The 19,834-nt window shown below is 39.7% G+C and overlaps 1 protein-coding gene across 1 annotated transcript in view; it reads left to right on the top strand.

Annotated features, from left to right (window-relative positions):
- Window positions 1-19,834, top strand: part of TTC28 (tetratricopeptide repeat domain 28) — a 115,515-nt gene that overhangs the window by 1,893 nt on the left and 93,788 nt on the right. The window contains exon 2 of the mRNA XM_069031296.1: window positions 3,942-4,220. Within this exon, the coding sequence (XP_068887397.1) occupies window positions 3,942-4,220 (279 nt within the window). The remainder of the gene's footprint in view (window positions 1-3,941; window positions 4,221-19,834) is intronic.

The raw sequence follows: 19,834 nt of genomic DNA, 5'->3' as shown, positions 1-19,834 counted from the left end.
TGTTGCAGAAAAACAGTAATACCCCAGAATATGGAGAGAAAACATAAAACAACTCTAAAGATTAAAATATAAGAAGTTGTATAGAAGTTTTCATAGAAAGGGAAGCTCAGTTACAGATATAAGCTGATTTTGGAAACTTGTATTTAGCATAAATTGCTGTCACTCTTTCCAGAATCCATTAGGAATGCCAGTTTTTCTGCTTGCCTCTTTTTGTTTTTTCCCTCTTCCTGGTGCTTCAATAAGTATCTTGAACTATTTAGACAATTTAAGAGATGAAAATGCTGCATATCACACTTACTGTATCTTTTTTATAAAGAATCCTTTTTAAAAGGTGTCTTAACTATGGACTTGCCACCCAAGACATCATCTGCATAAGGCACATTTATTTGCATTATGTAGCATTAAATAAGAGGAATTACACACAAACCAAGAAGCTCTGAGGTGTAACATTAGTGTTTTGATAAAACATTCACTTTTCTACCACATTGCTTACTTTAGTCCTCTTGGAGCAGAATCTGCATTTGCTGTTATCTCTTCTCACTCATCTTACTGGAACTTACTGGGAATCTGTTCCCTATGGCTTTCTGGAGAGCAATATGCTGTTCAGACACATCTTTCAGTGTGTGCAGGCACTTCTTTCATTTGATGACTGTTCTGTGGAGAGGACTAAGTTTAACAAGCTTGATCTGTGAAGACAAAAGTTCTTGTACGGTAAGTTTTAGTGTGTATTCAAGTTCCTGTTTGCTTTGGGGGCAGTTGGGAGTTCATTTCTTCTTGAAAAGACAAAGACCAAAGAAGGTTGTGTGTGTTTTAACACTCCACTTGCATGGTCAGCTGGGTTGAATCCTGAGCACCTTCTGCCAGAGGAGGCTTTTTTTCACCAGTGGAGGAAATTCTTTGCTGAGTCTGATCTGAAGCAGATATTGTGGAAGCTTCTGTCTGATGTGACCTCTGTAGTAGGAGCTGATTTCTGCTGTCTTACGCTGGTTTGGAGAAGTAACATTGAGAAGCTCATGCCATCTTCTACTTCATTAGAAATACTGGTGCTTCTTACTCAGACTTTCTCACTAGATTCTCTTCTGCACTTCATTAGAACCTTTTTTGTTCTGCTGCACTAAGAAACTCCTCCTTTAGCGTTGGTTTGGTACATGCAAGCACCTTCTATAATAAAATGTTAGCCCAAATATGTGCATTACCATCACCTTCCACTGTATTAACAGGAGAAGAGCAGTGGTCACTGGAGAGTGGGGATGACTTTCTAATGAGTACTTTTTGTGAGTTGGTACCATAATCATAATCTTTTTTTATTTGTGGTTTGAGTGCCAGAGTGACTCAGTTTTACTGTTCTAGGGTTTTTTCTTTTACCTCATGATGTTTTACTGCCTTACGTAGTTCTCATGATAGCAGGAATTAAATAGTAACATATTCCACAAATTACCATCATAGTTTCCTTTTTTTCATGAGATTATTTAGCGTCACAGGATATTAGAGGCAGAAACCACTTCACTTGGACCGAGAGGATGTCTCCTCATGGATTCTCCTTGTTGTTACAGACTCACAGTATGATTCTGGAAGGATCATTAACAGCTTTGTGTGTTCATTTGTTTGTGCATAATAAACTGCCAGAAAAGACAGCTGTTGTTGGACTTGTCTCGCTGGTGCTCCTTGAGGTTGTGCTGGGTGTGTTGTGCCCTTGCAGAGGCCCCACTTCTGAGGGCTCAGTAGCTCGTGGTGGTCCTGGGCAAGCAGCTCCAGTGAGGCTGAGCAGCACAGTCCCTGTGGTCAGGCAGAGGGGGTGGGTGAGATGCCACTGCTGCCCCTGAGCTCTCCGGGGCAGGGCTGGCTGTGCCTTCACACCAGGCCAGGCCTCCCACTGGAGGCAGTTACGGCCACAGCTGGTGAGGAATCTATTTCTTGAAATATTTATCTTCTGAATAACTTCAGTTCATGGCTAGTTGTGGTACTGCTCGTGGAAGCTGCAGTCATTCACTCTGAATGTGATAAAAGCATGGGAACTATACGACATTTGGTATTTTTCATTGTTCCTGATGCAGGTCAATGACCAGGAAATACACAGGGAGGGAGACAGCAGCCACCTTGAAAGACACATGAAGAAAGTGCTGCCCCTGGCACCTGCACACTCACCAGCCCCATTTCCTGCAGTCCCTTCAAGCCTTCTGGTGACTAATTATCTTTCTCAGGGTTTCCTCATCTTTGTGTTTGAACACGTGCCCATGCAATAGCTGCTGAATCTTCATATTCAGTTCTTGCCCTCAGGTCACAACAAACGGTCCATGTGATGAAGTTTATTGTTGGATGCTCACAGATGTGTGACTTATTGCACTGCTCGAATGCAGCAATGTGTTCAGTGCTAGGATTAGCAAGAATACTATAGAAAAAGCAACCACACAGATGGAAGGAAAAAAGGTTTTGGTTCAGTCTGCAATAGACTATAGCTTAGTCTACTACAGGACAAGAAACAGTACATTTACTGACACAAAGGAGATTTGGATATTAGGGAAAATATTTTAATGGTGAAAATCCTGAAGCAGTGTAAGGAGATTGCCTGAGCAAAGCATGGAATCTCCCTCAGTAGAGAAGTTTAAGAAAAGTTTGGACAAACACCAAACACCGTCAGAAAAAAATGGATATAATAAGAAAAATAAGAAATCAGTAGTTTCTAACTTGATGCTTTTCTATTGTTGTTGTTTGACTTAAGGAAGAAAAAAATAGAAAAGTCTATAGACCAGTTGATTCTTGTGACAGGATGTCAGTTTGCAGCTTGCTTCCCTTTCCACCTTTAAAAATATGCCCCAGCTGGCTCTGGTAATGTATTTAAGCCCTGTGGTTGTTGTGTTGTGGTAACAATATGTGATATTCTTAAACTTTTTCAGTCTGCAGGACTAAAACTAGATGACACCAATCTTAATTATAGTAGTCTAAACCTTTAATGAATATTTTCAAGTACTTTTTATGTTACCATATGTGTTGTGTTGCCTGTTGCCAAATACTATTACTGCACAATTCCCAACTGCCTTGTGATCAGAGCTGGACTAAGATGTTCCTGCTGAGTTCTTGAGTATCCTTGGGAGAGAGTAAGGTTTGCATGACAGAAACAGTTACTGGCTACAAAGGACTGGTTGTGGAAAATGTGCAATGTAGAAAGTTAAATAAGGAGAAGATTCCAGAGTCAATGGAGCTAGGCTCACTTTAAATAATGCCTTACAATTAGAAGGCTTAAATCTTTTTTTTTTGTTATTTTGTATTACCTGAAGTTATTGATGTGGGAGGGTGGCTCTGCCAAGGATGACTGTTCTGTTGTTAAGATAAATTATATGTCCCACTTATTTCTGTGAGTGGTTCTAAAGACTCATCGTTCTCTTCCCAATTATGAACAATTTGCAGCTGCATGTAGCTGGATGTAGAGGTTTGTGAGCAGAGGTTGTGGTGCAGGTTCTTTTGTTTGAAGAGATCTTACACATTTTTCCATTGTCCGTGTATGCCTGTGCTTCTGTGTGATCTGCATATCAAACTTCAGATGTACCAGCATCATCTTCATATTCACAGCTGCCACCTGTTCTCTACCTGGTAACTCTGCTTAGTGCTGTAGAATCAAATAGTGTGGCTGAGGAGGAAAACATTTCTAAGTGGGTGGAGTGCAGCATATGTAAACAGACTGCAACTGCTCTTGTGTCTAGAAGACATCATTCATAGGGAATGATATGTTTTGCAAGACTCTTTCTGTTACCCTCAAAAAGGGAATCAATAGATAAACAATTTACTTTTTAAAGAATCTGGTTCTGAATTCATAATTTGTTTTGCAGTGATGCTGGTGGCTTTAGTTTCTGCTGTAGAGTTTCTAATAGTCTGATGTCTTTTCTTCCTTTTTTGAGTAGCATTTCTTAACACGAACATATAATTTCTCCCTTTCTCCTTCCCAGATTTCTTTCTGTGGATCAAAATCTTTCAGAAGAAAAAGTCCTGACAGCCCCATGTTGAGCAAAGCTGAATTTGTTGAGAAAGTTCGCCAGAGCAACCAGGCTTGCCATGACGGCGATTTCCACACCGCAATCGTGCTGTACAACGAGGCCTTGGGGGTCGACCCTCAGAACTGCATTCTCTACAGCAACCGCTCTGCAGCCTACATGAAAATCCACCAGTATGACAAGGCCTTGGATGATGCCATCAAAGCACGGCTCCTCAATCCCAAATGGCCGAAGGTAAGGAAGTGTATTTGTCTTCTGGGGAAGGAGTAACTCCTGGGGGATTATTGGTTACATGTGTAACACCCAGTGTCAACGAGTGCATATATTTCTATACTAAAGTCTGGTTTTGCTAAAAGCTCCAGATAATAATATATTTTCTGTTTAAAAGTTGTTTGACTTGAATTACCTGTTGAGTATTAAACAGTTTTCTGTGTAAGCATACTGTTCCCCAATGGGAGTAGGCTACTATTTTACTGTTTTAACACAGCATGGTTCCTGGGTTGTGAAGACCAGACATCTGTTTTAATGTATAATGTAGTCAGCATTCATCAGCATCCAGGAACATGTGGTTCCAAAAGTTTGAGAGGTAGCATAGAGATTCTTGCTAGTGTATTAGAGCGATAAGGCCTTTCAAAATAGTGTTCAAAGAGTGTTTGTGTGTAGTATATTTTGGACAAACATTTGAAGAAATGTGTATCTTGGCATTCTCAGTAAGACCTGACTACGTAAGGAAATATTTGTAAAGAGTAAATGATGTTGGTTGCCTCTTCCTCCTGGGCTTGCTTCCCACCAGCTGCCATTGATTGCTCCAGGAGCTGCCTCGCCTTGGCTAGTCCGGGGCCAGCCCTTTGCGTGCTAATTGATTTTAACAGCATCTGCCCCATATTCCATTTCTCCTGTCAATCCCTCATGCATCCCTAAGAGCCACTTTAGCTAAAGGTGCAGTTTAAGAGCAGACTCATCACCCAGGTTCCTCTCCTCAGAAATTAGAGCAGGTGGCAAGCATGGTGCTCTGCCCAGCTGGGCTCCAAACTATTGAAGTTAAGTTTTCTTTTATTTCAAAGCAGATCACTCAAAGTCTTGCATTTTGATTTGCAGTTGTTTATTAACCTCTAGAAAAGCTTTTTCATATGCTTCCTTAAGACTGGCATTAGTCCACATTAGAGAAACTCCTGCTTTGTCAGGGAGATGATTTGTAAACTTCTAAGTTGTGTTGTTGTTGCATAGGGTTTTTTTGTGGGTGTTTCTTTGGTCATGAACTGGTTTGTATTATTGAATGTCATAGAAGATTTTGTATCAAGGACTCTTGTTTAAAAGTTGAAAATTTCATTTCTGTCGATTAACTTTAGCTATGCAGGTTGGTTGGCTGCAGGCAGCCAAGGACTGTAAAAGCCAGGGTGCCTGTGCTCACTTTTGTATCCTGGTTCTAAGAAGTCTGGTAGAGATTTACTACAGAGCTGACTTAGATGAAAACTTGTGAAAAGGTTTCATAGAAGAATACTTTCAAAATGCCAGTCACAGAAGTATAACTACCTTTGAAATGATCAGTGGAAAAGACTTATGGATCAAAATAGAAGATAAGATGGAAAAGATTTATCAGCTTAAAAACGGTATCTGTGTTAAAGGAAGGCATTACTAACAATCAGTTAAATACAGAGATAATAGACTTATGTATTGATGCAGTACTCAGGTGAAATATTAAAAAAACCCCAAAACATTCTTTGTAATTAAAAAAGAGACTTTTTCGGGTACACTGTATCAATGAGTTTAAAAACATGATGTAACTCTGTTTCAATTCTAGTGGTGCTATTACATGTCCACCTGACCTTGAGCAAACTCTGTTTCTTTATTTATTCTTGTTTTACAAAAAGTCAGGAGCCACTTCTAGAGAACATTTTGAGCTTCATTGGTGGAAAAAGTACTGGAAGTCTTCAGTGATGTTGCTGTGATGACATAGCATCTGTTCTTGTTTTATTCCCTCAGTGTGTAAAGGATATCTTTCTGTATGATACAAAATGTTTATATACTTCAAAAGTTACTATCAGTTGGCAGTGGAAGAGTCAACATAGATTTTGCAGGCATCCTGTCCTGAATAAAGCTCAACCACAGTCACTGGTTGTATCTTCCCTTTTATCTTTTCACAGTGGTATCTTTAGTTTGTCAGTGCACCACACACTTCCCTCTTTTCTCCCAAACCCTCATAATCCCATTTGGAACCTTGTCTCTGTTTTTTAACTTTAAAGATTCAGTGCCGGGGTTTTTTTCAGATCATCCCTCAGCATTTTGCTTCAGAGGCTGTGTCTGGGCAATCTTTTGTTGTCATGGTTCTTTTAAGACTTTGTATGTAGAAACAGATTTTTGATTTCACTTGGGCTGAAGGTACAGTAGCAAATATGAACATGAAATGAGTTTCCCTCCAAGGCCTTTCATTAGCTGGATTGAAGGTCAAAAAGGTGTTGAGCAGAAATAATTTGTAGAGGTTGGAGTTTGACTGTGTTGCCTGCCTTCATTGGCACAGTTGTGATGGAAGGCTCATAAAAATGGCTCAGTTGGGAGCGTGGCTTGGCTTTTAGAAAGAAGCCATGATGCTACTACAGTAACTGAGATAATGAAAACCCACAGCTGAATGAATTATTTTTTTATCCTCTGCATGTTCATTTCAGTGGAGCTGTGATTTTCACACCCTTCTATACATAGTGCTTCCCTTTCACTTTGAATTCTTGTTTCCACAAATCATCTGCAATGACTTGGATTTTAGAAGAGAATGAAAAATTTTACCAGACTCTGTTACTGATTTGGCAGCTCCACAATGAGGGTGGCTGTTGGCTTGAGACACTGAGGCCATTCACTGCCACTGTGTCTTCGTTCTGTGTCCTGAGTTTGTGTTAGTTTGGTGAGGACTGGTTGCTTCTAGCTTAGGCTAGATAGTAGAAGAAAATTCTTCACAAAAAGAGTGGTTCAGCATTGGAATGGGCTGCCCAGGGAGGTGGTTGAGTCACTGTCCCTGGAGGTATTCAAAAAAAGACTTGATTGGGCACTCAGTGCCATGGTTTGGCTGGTAAGGTAATGTTAGGTCACAGGTTGGACTCAATGATCTCAAAAGTCTTTTCCAACCTAGTTTATTCTGTGATTCTGTGATTCAGTTTTCCTCATTATCAACATTTACAATTTCTAAGAGGTGTATTTGTATTTTTATTACATATTTAATCCTAATTTTAGCTAGAACAAGGAAAATTGTACTTTGGGGGACTAATTAACTAGTCTGCTATGTTTTGAACACAGGTATTTCAAGAGTGTCTGATACCAGAAAATAGGCAAATGAAAATGGTGTTTAGAAGCTTAAAAGAGGTGCAGATGGTCGAGTGTCAGTGAGGCTCAGTTTGCAGAGTGTCCTTACACAGTACAGGGATATTTATTTCCTCGTGTGTGTGTAACTTGTCAGCCTGAGACAACAGGAGGGCTCTGTCTGAAGTTGAAAACTTAAGTTGTATATTTCAATTCAATATCAAAGTTTCTTCGCCAATTTTTAAAAAAATATTTGATTTTTATTGATAGAACAGAATGGGAAGATTGAAGCTTCTGCATACAAAATCTAAGTGAGTTTATTAATTAGCCAGGAGAGGGAGCTTAGCAGGGACAACTGGTATTTGGTTTGAAAGGCCCGAGTTTTAAATATGGAACCTGACTTCCTTTCACTTAGGAAGTTGAAAAATTAATTTCAGTGCAGTTTTTTTTTGAGATTTGAACTATTACATGTAAATTTCTGTATTTCTTTTCCTTCTTTGGGTACAAACTACATTTCTTGGGTGTGCAGTTTGTTAATTCTTATTTTTTGCTCCTACTCCACTTAATGCTTCTTAACATCTGTTCAATACAATCTGTGGCTGAAAGTCATGCTCTTAACATCCCCACCCCAAAATCTTTCTTTACAGCATTAATTAATGTGGGGTAATGAACAAGTATGTTTATACAAATGCATATGCTTATCTGTGCAGCTCAAGGCATGAACAATGAGAAAGTGGTCGCAGAGAGAAACGTCAGATCTTTTACAGACCCAAATAACTTATTGTGTGTAGCTGAAACATGTTTATTACAACAGCACATAAACCTGTTCATGGGCTTCATCTGAGAGGGCTGCCTTGTGAGTTCTGCTACTTGAAAAATATTTTGTGTACGTATCACTGAGAAATGCAAAGATAACAGGATGTTTCAGGAATTAAACTGCATTTTGGTAATATCCAAGAGGCAAATCAGATCAGGCTCATTTTGTTCTTTGATTTCTCACTGAAGTTTTCTTTGTTTTGCTGTTGATCATGCTCTAGAAAATTTTTATTCTATTTCTCTTCACAGCTGTGCAGCCTTAGGCATGGTACATGAAAATGGAGGTATATATATTATGTGACTCTGACACCTGAACAGTCTCTCCTTAGTTCTTGCTGATTTTGAGATATTTTTAAATCCTCACATTTTAGGAAAAATATGCTGTGGATTAAATGATTTGAATTTTGACTTAATTCTATGCTAAAATATAGATTTCACTACCAGTTGAGTGCTGGCGTAGTGCTGCAACAGCTAACAAAATGTACAAACAGCCTCCTGCTACTGAACAATTAACTGGGTTTTGGCATTGATTCATTCTCTTAATTTCTCAGCAGAAAAGTTGTTCATTAACAGGAGATGAAATGACTGTCAGACTTGAATACATTTGGCTAACAGGAACATTCACAGCCTAAGATAAATGGAAGCAAGAATCACAAAGATGGATGTTTTCAGCACTCTGAGGGGTACCTTGATTTTATTTGATTTCTTTGTCCTGTGTGAGTAGAAGGGTGCTGACTGTACCATTTAGTGACACTGTGCTGTTTGAAGCCCCCAGGACTGGTGTTTGAGGAGCAGCATTCCCTGAAAAGCACAGTGGGTTGCTGAAGGAGAGGGGGCCAAGCTGGCAAACAGATTTGAAGATCAGGGTTCAGTACTGATCTCTGATTATTGCAGCTGTTCAAGCCACTAGGCAGGGAAAAATGTTATTTCTTAAAACAGGACCACATTATTGTATCAACCTTTTTTAGAGCTGAAACACCTTTTAGAGAAAAAATTGAACAGTCTGGAGAATGTCATTGATGCAAAAGGAATGCCCTGTGCACATGTAATCCAGAAGTAACTAGGAAGAATTACAGCACTTTTCATCAGGCACACGTTTCTCTTATGGTCTTTGTCTTTCCTAATATAAAATTAATTGTCTCAATTTAAAAATGTGGCTTTGCATCTGCAGTGGAGAAGAGCTATGGAAGAGCAGAAAGAAAGGGGCATTGTGAGCCATGAAGCCTTTGGATGTTTGCAGTGCAAGAGGGGTTTAGGTGCTGTCCTCTCACTCTAGGGGAATTTGGCAGAATAGCTTGCACTGGTATTTTATTAAGTGACTCCAGCTGTCGGTGATGTGACTAGGACTTTTACAAGAAAAAGGGACACTTGCATGTCCTCTTGCACTTCTCCTGACTGCTTGCCCATCTTTAGAAATGTACCTTCATGTGCTCTAGCAATCCCTAACCACCTCAGAGCTTCTCCATGAGTGGCGAGTAGAGTGCCGACCGTGGGTCGCATGTAAAACTTCTGAGCAAAGAATGTGACTTGACCACATAACTTTTTTCATGAATAGACCTCTTGTTTTTAATTTGATGAGCAAGGAACTTTCCAGTCCTGTCCTTCAGCTTACAATCTGTCTTTAATTTGCAGAAAGTTGCATTCCAGTTTTTCAGACATAAAACCATTTAACAGACTTTTTTCACTTTGCTAGAACTTGCTGTGTTACGTTATCATGAGATTTGTGCATTTCTTTCTGTCTTTTCATGTTGCAAAATTGAAGCATGGTTGAAGTTGGCTGGGACCCCTGGAGATGAATGCAGGGTCAGCTGGAGCAGGTTGTCCATGATACTGTCTAGTTGGGTTTTGAATATCTCCAAGGGTGGAAACTCCACAGCCTCTCTGGGCAACATGTTTCTGTGTTTGACCACCCTCACCAAAAAGTTTTCTGCTTCCTCCCTTTTTTTTTTTTTTTTCCCAATTAGATATTTAAATAATGAGCATCATGTAGTATTTTGACAGCTTTATGGAGTTAATGTTTTTCCCAACAGTCAAGTTCACTGAAGAGGTATTCTCTGCACCAGAAGTGATGGTTATGGCATTTCTGGGGAAAAACTGCTGTGCAGATAAGTTGTATAGGTTTTCCTTTCCCTAAATTCTTAAAATTACAGAGCAGTAGCAGTGCAACATGAGCATGGGAGACGGGGACATGGTGGATGGATGACACCATAATTATGTCATCCTAAAAAAAATACATATACATGTAATGGTTGTCTTAGACAAATACACAGGAAAAATTGCTTCTTTCTAAGAAATCGGCTTCTGCCTTAGAACTGGAAAAGAAGAGGTACTTCAGTCTCAGCATGCAACAAATCAACGCTAAGTTTCTAAGCATTTACTGTAGTGTTTCATTATTCCTTCTTTTGTTTTCTGGAACCCTTTTGTATATGGAATAAAGCAACTTAAAATTCTTTTTCATGGAATTGATGGCAGTTATTCTACTTAGTCTAAATGCTGTAATGTAAATTTCTCTCCTGGAAGGTGCTAGTTTTTTACCCCACAGTTCTCTTGCCACTGGAACTAGTTATATTACTAGGCAGGAATGGTACAGTGGTTTTTATTCCTCATATATCTGAATATCCAAAGCACAAGTGAAGAAATAATTCTGATGCAGAAGTGAGGATTGTTCTGCAAGAGTGATAATTAAGAAAAAGTATCTTGTTACCTGCTCATTGAGATTCAAGCACATTACCACTGGATGGCATTTTAAGACATTTGGACTGTGTTTATTTATTTACATAATACTGGATTTTATACCCCACATTTTTAGACTAAAACCTTAGCATGTGTTGTTACCTCTTTTTCTCACCTACCCAAACCTTGAGGAGTTAGTTGCCAGGTGATTTTTCTGCTCTTAGTTCTTCAGTGGTTTGTTCCTTCGATTTTGTTATTCTTAAGAATGAGACATATATTCCTTGTTTCTAATCAGCATACAATGATTGAGTTTCCTCATCTTGGAGATTAATTTCTTTGCTAATATTACCATAGTGGTGACTCATTCTGAAGTTCTGGAATTGTGCAGGATTGGAGTGATGTGTGGAGAAATGGAGTGATGCATGGAGAAATGAGTGAAGCACATGAGAGGGCGCTCTGTGCTCAGGCGTTCAGCAGGGCCTGGGATCTCATTTCAGCTCTATGCAGATATTCACATTTTTTGGATACTTTTAAGTGGAATTTCGTTAATTTCTTTCCACAGTCGGTGCTGTTCATACTGCCCTTTGTGTTTGTTTGACATCAGGCAGGAATGGCTGGCGTGGCAGTGCTGGCAGATCCGGCTCCTGAGGCTGCAGTGTCACTGATGCTCAGCAGCAGGAGGAGAGCAGCTGTTCTGTGCTCTGCTTTCTGGAGTGGTTTGCTCTACACTTATGTTATCTGTACACATTTGGGTTTCTTTGCATTTTAATTGTTTGCTCTAATTTTGTTACCCTAGTGTCTGTAAGCCCCTTATCCCCATCTATTTTTCCTTTTGCTGCAATTACATTATTTACTGTTTGAATTAATCAAATCGCCAACAACCATGTCTCAGATGTTTTTGGGTTTGTTCTGCAGCAAATAGTCCTGTTTTCATTAGGATTTGCCATCCTGGGTTCGTCCCAGCTCTGAATTTATGCTGTAGTTCTGGTTGGCCAAGAACTAGAATTTAACCAGCACTGCCTAAGAGGTTGTGAATTATGAGGAGTGCATCAAGTCCTCCTCTCCTTTGAGAGCTGCCCGTCAGTGGCTGAGTGACAATAAAGAGCAGGAGGGGATTTGAGGGGATTCAAGGATGCTGGACCTGGTTTCTCTGTAATAGATAATAATTCTCTTACAGACCTGCATTTCTTGTTTGGTTATACAGGTCAATACATCATGGCATTTCTGGACATGCTGGATCCTCATCACAGACCTGTAATCTCAACCAGTCTCTGAGGAAATTAAGTTAAATGGAGAGTTTGTGAGAGCAAGTCGACAGGAGAAAATACTAAAAATGGAGAAAGCTGGAAATTGCCTTGACTACCAAGTCCGTAGGAAGCACTCAAGGATACCATTTACACAGTGTGCTGCACTGTGCCAAGGGCAAAAAAACCCAAGCAATTAGCAGGGGCCTTGCTGAGAGCTCCCTGACAGCTGAAAATACATCCAGGGCTTAACATTCCATCTTCCTGGCTTTATAGTGCCAACAGGGGTTTGTTCAGGTCATTCCATCTCGCTCCCTGCAGCCAAGTCGCATGTGAAGTGTCTGTGATCGTGTCCAAGTAGGAAATGCAGCACAGGGATAATTGCTGCATTAAGCAGAGGCATTTTCTGAGACAAGAGCATGATGACAGTTCAGACTAATGCAAAGGGGGAAGAGATTTGTGGCAATTATTTTTATTTCTATAAACACATTCTCTGAGTCACTGCTCCATTTGTGTCTGAGGGCACTGAGGTGTGAACTGCTGGACAGAGCAGGTGACATTTTCCTCTTGCCACAAGCATCTTTGTACGTGGTTTCTCTTTGGCTCCAAAAGGGAAAATATAAAGCCCTTTGTATTATATGGAACAATAGAAATAAATGACTGATAGTTTGGCTATTATCCACTGACAGAGATTACCCCTGAAATTTAAGAGAAAGGTTGAACAATACTGTGATTTCTATGATATAGTGAATAGACACACTAGTTTCAATTTTATTTTCTGGATTTAAGTTAGTTTTGAACTCTTCCTTTCTTCCCTTCACTCAGGAATGTCAAGTTTCTGTCTTGGAAGTCAAATAACTGAATTTCTCTAGAAGTTTTTAGAAGTCGATCATAGACACAGAATTTTTATGCTCTTCAGTGCAGTTATTTCTGTAATTTGTGATGACATTACCAGAAGTTGGCAATGGTATGCAAATTCCTCTATTGCTTTTTTCATTCTAAAACATTTGAGGAGCCAGCTCATAGAAAAAATAGATCATATGAATATGGATGTATATAAAAAGGATATAATAAAGGCATTTTTCTTAGTGTCCAGTATTTGAGACTATTCTCCCTAGGCAGTGTATCTGATGGCTTTTTTTAGTCTCGTCAGGGGCCTTGCTCAAAGTTCTGTTCCATGTGCTTGGTAGGTCTGTAACTGAAAACTATTCCTTTAGTTTTTCTTGTGCTAGAACTAATACAGTGCTCACTTTCCCTAGCAGAAAATTAATTTTTTATTTAGACAAGTGTTAAATTCATGGTTTTATGATTCATTTTTAATGAACTTCTTCAAAGATGTATACCAAGCCCTTGATATTCTGGATGCTAACAAAGGGAGAGTATACTTTGATGAAACATTTGTTAATAAAAACTTGTCTCTTGTGGGAAGTGGAAAGAAACTTTCTTGAAACACTGTATTAAATGGGTACTTCAGGCATTATTTTCCAACCTTTTTCAGGGTGAAAAAGAAGGTTTGATTTTTGCCATGGGTTAGGTGGTCTGTATTTTACTCCTTGTGGCCATCTGCTTGCAGGCTTTTGTCCTTCACAAATAAGGCACAAAAAGCAGTGCAAGACATAGCAGAAAGGGGAATGTGAATGATACAAAACAAATAATTAAATAATTCGATGATAATTGAATAATTAATAATTTACATAATTAAAGGTGATTTTATAAACCCACATCCTCACAAGCTCTAGGAACCATGTATCACAGAAGCATAGAATCACACATAGCCATCTTCTGTCTCTTTGAGAGCTCTGTTCCCTTCAGCTGATAGAAGGTGTCGGCTCTTCTTCCATGAGAATTGCTGTGCTGAGACTGAAGGGCCACACTGTGGAGTTTAAACTCTGGTGGGTATGAGATGTTTAAGGAAACAGGATCTGTGGGGACTGTTTTCCTAGCAAACATGTCAGACAGCTGTCAGAGATTCTAGGTCTTTCTGTCAGGGTTACAGCTGAACTGTTGTATCTTCATTATCATTGATGGACTTCTCAAGAACTGAATTTCTGAGCCCATTTGTCCTATGAAGCCATACCATCTAGTAGAATTCAGTTTCCTAGTTTTTCTAAATGTGTGAAAAAGCTGGTAAAACGTGGTTTTATTTCTGTTACCATGGTAACATTCAGTTCTGTGTTTGCTGGACAGCTCCCCCGTGAGTTGGGCAGAGCATGGTTGGGTCCTGCCTCACGCTGTTGGACTTTTGTGATAACTCAGGATAGGAATTCTGGACGTATTTTCTTATTTTTATTTTATTTTTATTTTTTCTTGCATCGTAATTCATTCTTCATTGGTCCAAAATACAAAATAATGGTTCTCCTTTGCTTTTCCTTTACCAGGTGAGTAGGAACTGGAAAACAATCTAATATCAGATTTTGTTGTCAGTGTAACCTTTAACCCCCCTCAGTTATCACACAGGAATATCTGTAAGAATCTTGATTAGCTTTTAGTTTTCATTGCTTAGACATCTTGTTTTGGCCCTGATAGCTCTCCTGCAGCGAGCCACAGTGTTACTGGAGGTTTGTAATCACTAATCATGATTAATTTTAATGGCAGTTGCCCTGAATCCTCTCCCATGCTTTTAGAGATACATGTCAAGCTTCAAGGCCTCTCACTCATTTAAATCTTCGCTGGGAACACAAAGTAGTAGTCTCATTCCGGAGAATTCAGCTGTGTGATGTGCTCATGTTTATTTTATGGTGATACATCTCATTCAGTTGCCATTGTTACCAGGCTGTGCAAGGAAATTACTTTTTATCATGAGTAGGGTGGATAGGAAATGCATGCAACTGTATTTCAGGGAGTAAATTTTTCATGGTTATAGCCCATGGGTACTAAATAAAAAATGTCAGCTTCTTGGATGTGGTTGCACTCGAAAAGTGTGCCTAGAAATAATGGCTTCTGTGACTGTTTGGGAAAGGACAGCTACTGCACTGAGCCCTCCTAGGCTTAAAGCAGAAAATATGTGCACTCAGCTCAGATGGAAGTGTTTGGTATTGCAAGGTACAGTTACTGAGGCTTTGGAAAGCTGTAACAGAATAGGGAATGCAGCAGAAAAGGAATGTGAACAAGAGGAGTGTGTATAGTAAATGTAGCTTTTTAAAGAGCCTAAATTAGTGTTCCAACGAATAAAAAAGAAATCAGTTGCCTGTATGATTTTGTGCCCTCCCACATTTGTTCTGCTTGATCTCACACTCAGGCTGCACTGAGTGAGGATACTGATCCTGGAGTCTGCAGAGGGAGCAGCAGCGAGCATCGAGCTCTTAGTTAATGATCCAAACCAGCAACTCACTCCTGGCTCAGACACGTCCATTGTCTCTCGTGCTCTCACACAATTTCCCCTCCCAAATACCAGTGCTTTTCTTCTTTTTTCTTCTGTGTCCCCACACAAAATTGTGTTTATACTAGACAAAAAAAAAAAAAAAAAAAATCACAGAAATGTAATTTTTATTGTTTGTAATTTAGAGTGCTCAGTACTAGTAAGTACAGTGATAAATTATATTTGGAACTATAAATATTTTTATGCATTTGTAAATGCAGTGCACATTGTGTTGGGTTTGGTTGGTGCTTAATAAAAACAGGAAAATTTAAAATTTGTATGAAAATAACCATCTGTATTTCACTAATTAAAAATTTACTGTAGCTTCTGTGAATTCATGCTTTATAAAATCACGCTGTAGAACAGAAAGAAGCAACTTGAATGTAGCAGATCTACAACGCTCTATTCTGTTGATCTGAGTTGAAGACAGTTTTGCCAGGAAGGTAAATGTAGTGAGCTCACTGTTCTTTAAAATGCTGAGGCCTCTGAAGGGCTCTTGTATACATTTAACTGAATTTTTTGCTTTCTATCGTGGTAAAGAAGGTAGTGTTTACGTTTTGCTTTAGGTACCTATGCGAATCTCTCTATATTGCTACAGCCCCCCCAAATTCTAACAGTACAACATGAAGAAAGCTTGTTACCTAGTTATTTCCCTTACTTTGGGGTTGCCCCAGTCCCTTGGCCTCTGAAGTGAGCAGTAGCATTGTTCAAATATTTACACTTTCAATATTGTGTAGCCTTCAGGTTCAGCCTGAGACTGTATTGGAGGAATTGGCTCTCAACATGAGGTACTCACAGTTGTGTGGGAACCTCTTCTACTGTTTTTTAGTGGGGTGGCAATACTAAAGGTGGAGAAACATACTGTTTGTGATCTGGAGGTGCCAAAATTTTATTGCTGGGAATACAGGGGAGGCAGATACAATAAAATTTTTTTACTCTTGAAATTTTCCCGACTTCTAAATAGCTAAAAAAAACCTTGAACAATAGCTGGCAGGTTTTTATTTTACCTGAAAACAAATGGAGGATATGAATATTTGTCCAGTAGTATAGAGAAGGTTAATTTGCAGTCAAAAATTTAAGCAGATTTCCAAAACAACTGGTTTTTTTAACCTAAAGGACTCCCAGACACTTGCACCAACAAAAGTTGTTTTGTTTTTTATTCCCCGCTCAGAAAAATTAACCATCTGCTCATTAGAAGTGTTACAAATGGAAGAGCTGAAGTGGGGCTGGTATGGCTTGCAGCTTTTTGGCAGCTGCTGAGAGACACAGTAATGTTTAGTAGTACTTTTCCTAGAATCACAGAATGATTTGGGTTGGAAGCAAACTTAAAAGTCTGTTTGTTCCACTCCTCCCCACCATAGGCAGGGACACCTTCCACTATCCCAGGTTGCTCCAAGCCCCATCCAACGTGGCCTTGGGACACTCCCAGGGATGGGGCAGCCACAGCTTCTCTGGCAGCCTGTGCCAGGGCCTCAGCACCCTCAGAGCCAAGAATCATAAGTGGCATGGAGATGCTGATATCAGAAGTAACAGAATGTGTGAGCATGATTTGCATCCCAGCAATGCCTGTGCTGTGAGGTCAGGAGTGAGGTCAGGAGCTGCTGAGGAGGCCTCTGCCACACATCACAGGCATGTTCAGTAGTGGAAACCCTTGGAAGACTATTGTGGAATTTCTGTTGTTCGTACCAGTGCAAGACTCGGTCCTTTGGGAACTTCAAGTCCATAGTCTGTGCTTATTGTAACATCAAATTCCCATGAAATGGCTTGGGTGGGACAGGATCTTTAAAGACCATCAAGTCTAAATGTCTTTAAAGCAAATGTGCATCTCTAGGAGGTGGAATAAGCTATGGAACAACAAGATATGGAGGAGATTTTATAACTGAAAAACTTAAATTTTGGTGCCTGCCTGGGACGTGCTGAGACCTGTTCCTTCAGCACACAGTTTGCTGGCTGTAATGTTTTAGGAGCACATGGCCAGTGTGTTCAGGTCCCTAATATTTCATGGCTAAACCCTCATTGGGGGCATCTTAGAATTACAGAAAGTGACAGCTTTCAAGATAATGCAAATAAACTTTAAGCAGCTGTAGGTTTAGCTGCAGTCTGCTTTCCAAATAGGTTTCAGTTGTCTTTGTAGTCAAATGTCTTTTCAAGATGTTCTGAAAAGAAAAAATCGAGTAAATACATTTTCACCTCATTTTTTGATGCTATTATTAACTGTGTGAACTGGGGAACTGGCTGATGCATTTTAAAGGATTAATTGAGATAATTTTTGAGTTAGTTTGATTGGACATGATTATAAGCTTAGCTGGGAAATAAGATTCCAGTTTTTACATAACTGAATAGTAGTTGATGCTGAATAACTCATGCTACTTGGAACACTGACACTTTTCTGGAAGATAAATATGCTGAATAAAACTGACCTTGATTTTGAAATGAGCAAGGGTAATTGCTGATCGAGAAGATGATGAATTAAGATTATCGTCTATTGAGCTGGTACTGGCACCACCCACAGCTGTGACAGTGGTAGCCAAGCATGCAGGAAAGGAGAACACCTCTTAGGCAGGTGGAGAAGGTGGGTGGACACAGCTATGAGAGCACAGCCTTGATAGCCCCCTCTATTTTGCTGTAGCCATTCAAAGAGGGTAATTAATCACGTAGGGCTATGTCTCAATCTAGGGTTGATGCACTGCATTCTAATTAAATTCATTAGTGCTCCATCTCTATGATCACAGGATAACTTTTCTTTAAAGCTTCTATAAGGACTCCATCAGGAGTAACTTGCCATGATACAGAACTGAAATTCAAGAACATAAATTTCCTTGCATTGCTGTTACAACTGAGGAAGCACCAGAAATATTCAGAACTCCCTGAGTTAAACCACCCTGTAACAGTCAGACTAGGAGTGCCAGGTTGACTCTTCTTTGTTTCAGTGTCTTTTAAATCTGGTATTTCTAAGGTCTTTTACTTTATCTGCAGTTGGGATTCTCTTTTTATCACATATTTCCCTTCCAAAAGTAAATAGGAAAATACATTATCCCTGGAGTATCATATGTGGCAGTTAATTAATCTGAGATTTTTCCAGTGGAGGAGGTAATATAAACAAAACATGTACATTTCAGTGTGGGAAACACTACAGAATTATGTGTATACAGCATGTTTTAATCCCTACTAATATAAAGCAAATTACTTAGTTTAAACACTGGTCATCACTGGAAAAAAATACTAAAATAATCATGATTTTTTAATAATAATACTGGATGAAACGGAACTCAAGGGCATTAACTGGATCTCTGTAGTGACCTTTCCAAGAGTGCTGTGCAGTGAGTGGCAGTAGCCACAAGAGTGCTGTGCAGTGAGTGGCAGTAGCCACAAGAGTGCTGTGCAGTGAGTGGCAGTAGCCACAATTACTGAGTGCAGTTACCTGATGCCAAACACAGCAGTTGGGCTTGGGAACCTTCAGGCAGGGGGGCAGGCAATAGGAAAAAATCGCTTTTTCATTTGGGAGAGTGCAGTGACTTGAAATCACACGAATGCCCTCATTTTTCCCTTCTGGAACATTGGAGTGATATCTGGAAATGCTCTGGTGGCTAGCAAAGGAGATGTCAGTGGAATCACTTTATCTAGAAATGCAAGTACCGTCGTGGGAGAAACGGATGTATGGGCTGCTGCTGCCTCGAGCCAATGTGCCTGGTAATTTGTGATAGACCTAGCTTCTGGCTTTGTCCTGTTTCTGTGGATTACCTCTGAGTGACCCTTGCCTCATGAGTGAGTTGGCTCTTTTGCACAAGACCACTTTGCATGAAATTTTTATTTTGAAATATCAATCTGTTGCGATTTTTCTCTACCTTTTGACAATTAAGCCCTCTTTGAGTGGAATCAGGCCTGGAAAGCTTGTTTTTTGCCTCTGTTAGAGAAATTATTGCAGGGAAATCTTACAGCCTTATCTCTCATCATGACTTTGTTACCTGTTGCAGTATCTGTACATCTGTTTCCTTCTGGCTGATTAGTTTGGGGTTGATAAAACAAGATGGAGCAGAGAGCCAGTTTTGGTAAATTCCAGGGTCTAATCCTGCAGCAGTTCTTGACTCCAGAGCTCTCCCCCAGTGAGTGTGTAAGTCATGGACCTTTGGTCCTGGCATTTGTCTGCCTTTCTTTAAAAGGTTTTGCAGGATTTTGAACATGAACATTTTTCAGATAATAGAATTATTTTTCTTCTGATTTGCCCTACAATGTAGAACCTATTTTCTTAAATGTGCCAGAGAGCTTCCTTGCTGCTGAGGCAGTGTTAAGTAATGAGTATGACACAAGATGAGACATTAACCTCAGCTCCAGAGAACAATCAATCTGTGCAGTGCTGCCTACTATTACCCATAGCAAAGAAAAACAAACATACACTTCTTTGGGAAATACAGATTTCTGAGTTTTCAGGCTGTTAAAGAGTTAAAAGCCCACTGTGAATAAGAGGAAAAAGG

Source organism: Aphelocoma coerulescens, chromosome 15 (genome assembly GCF_041296385.1).
Source record: "Aphelocoma coerulescens isolate FSJ_1873_10779 chromosome 15, UR_Acoe_1.0, whole genome shotgun sequence".
NCBI lineage: Eukaryota > Metazoa > Chordata > Aves > Passeriformes > Corvidae > Aphelocoma > Aphelocoma coerulescens.
Note: the sequence above shows the minus strand (reverse complement) of the source record. Positions and strands in the feature narration are given on the sequence as shown.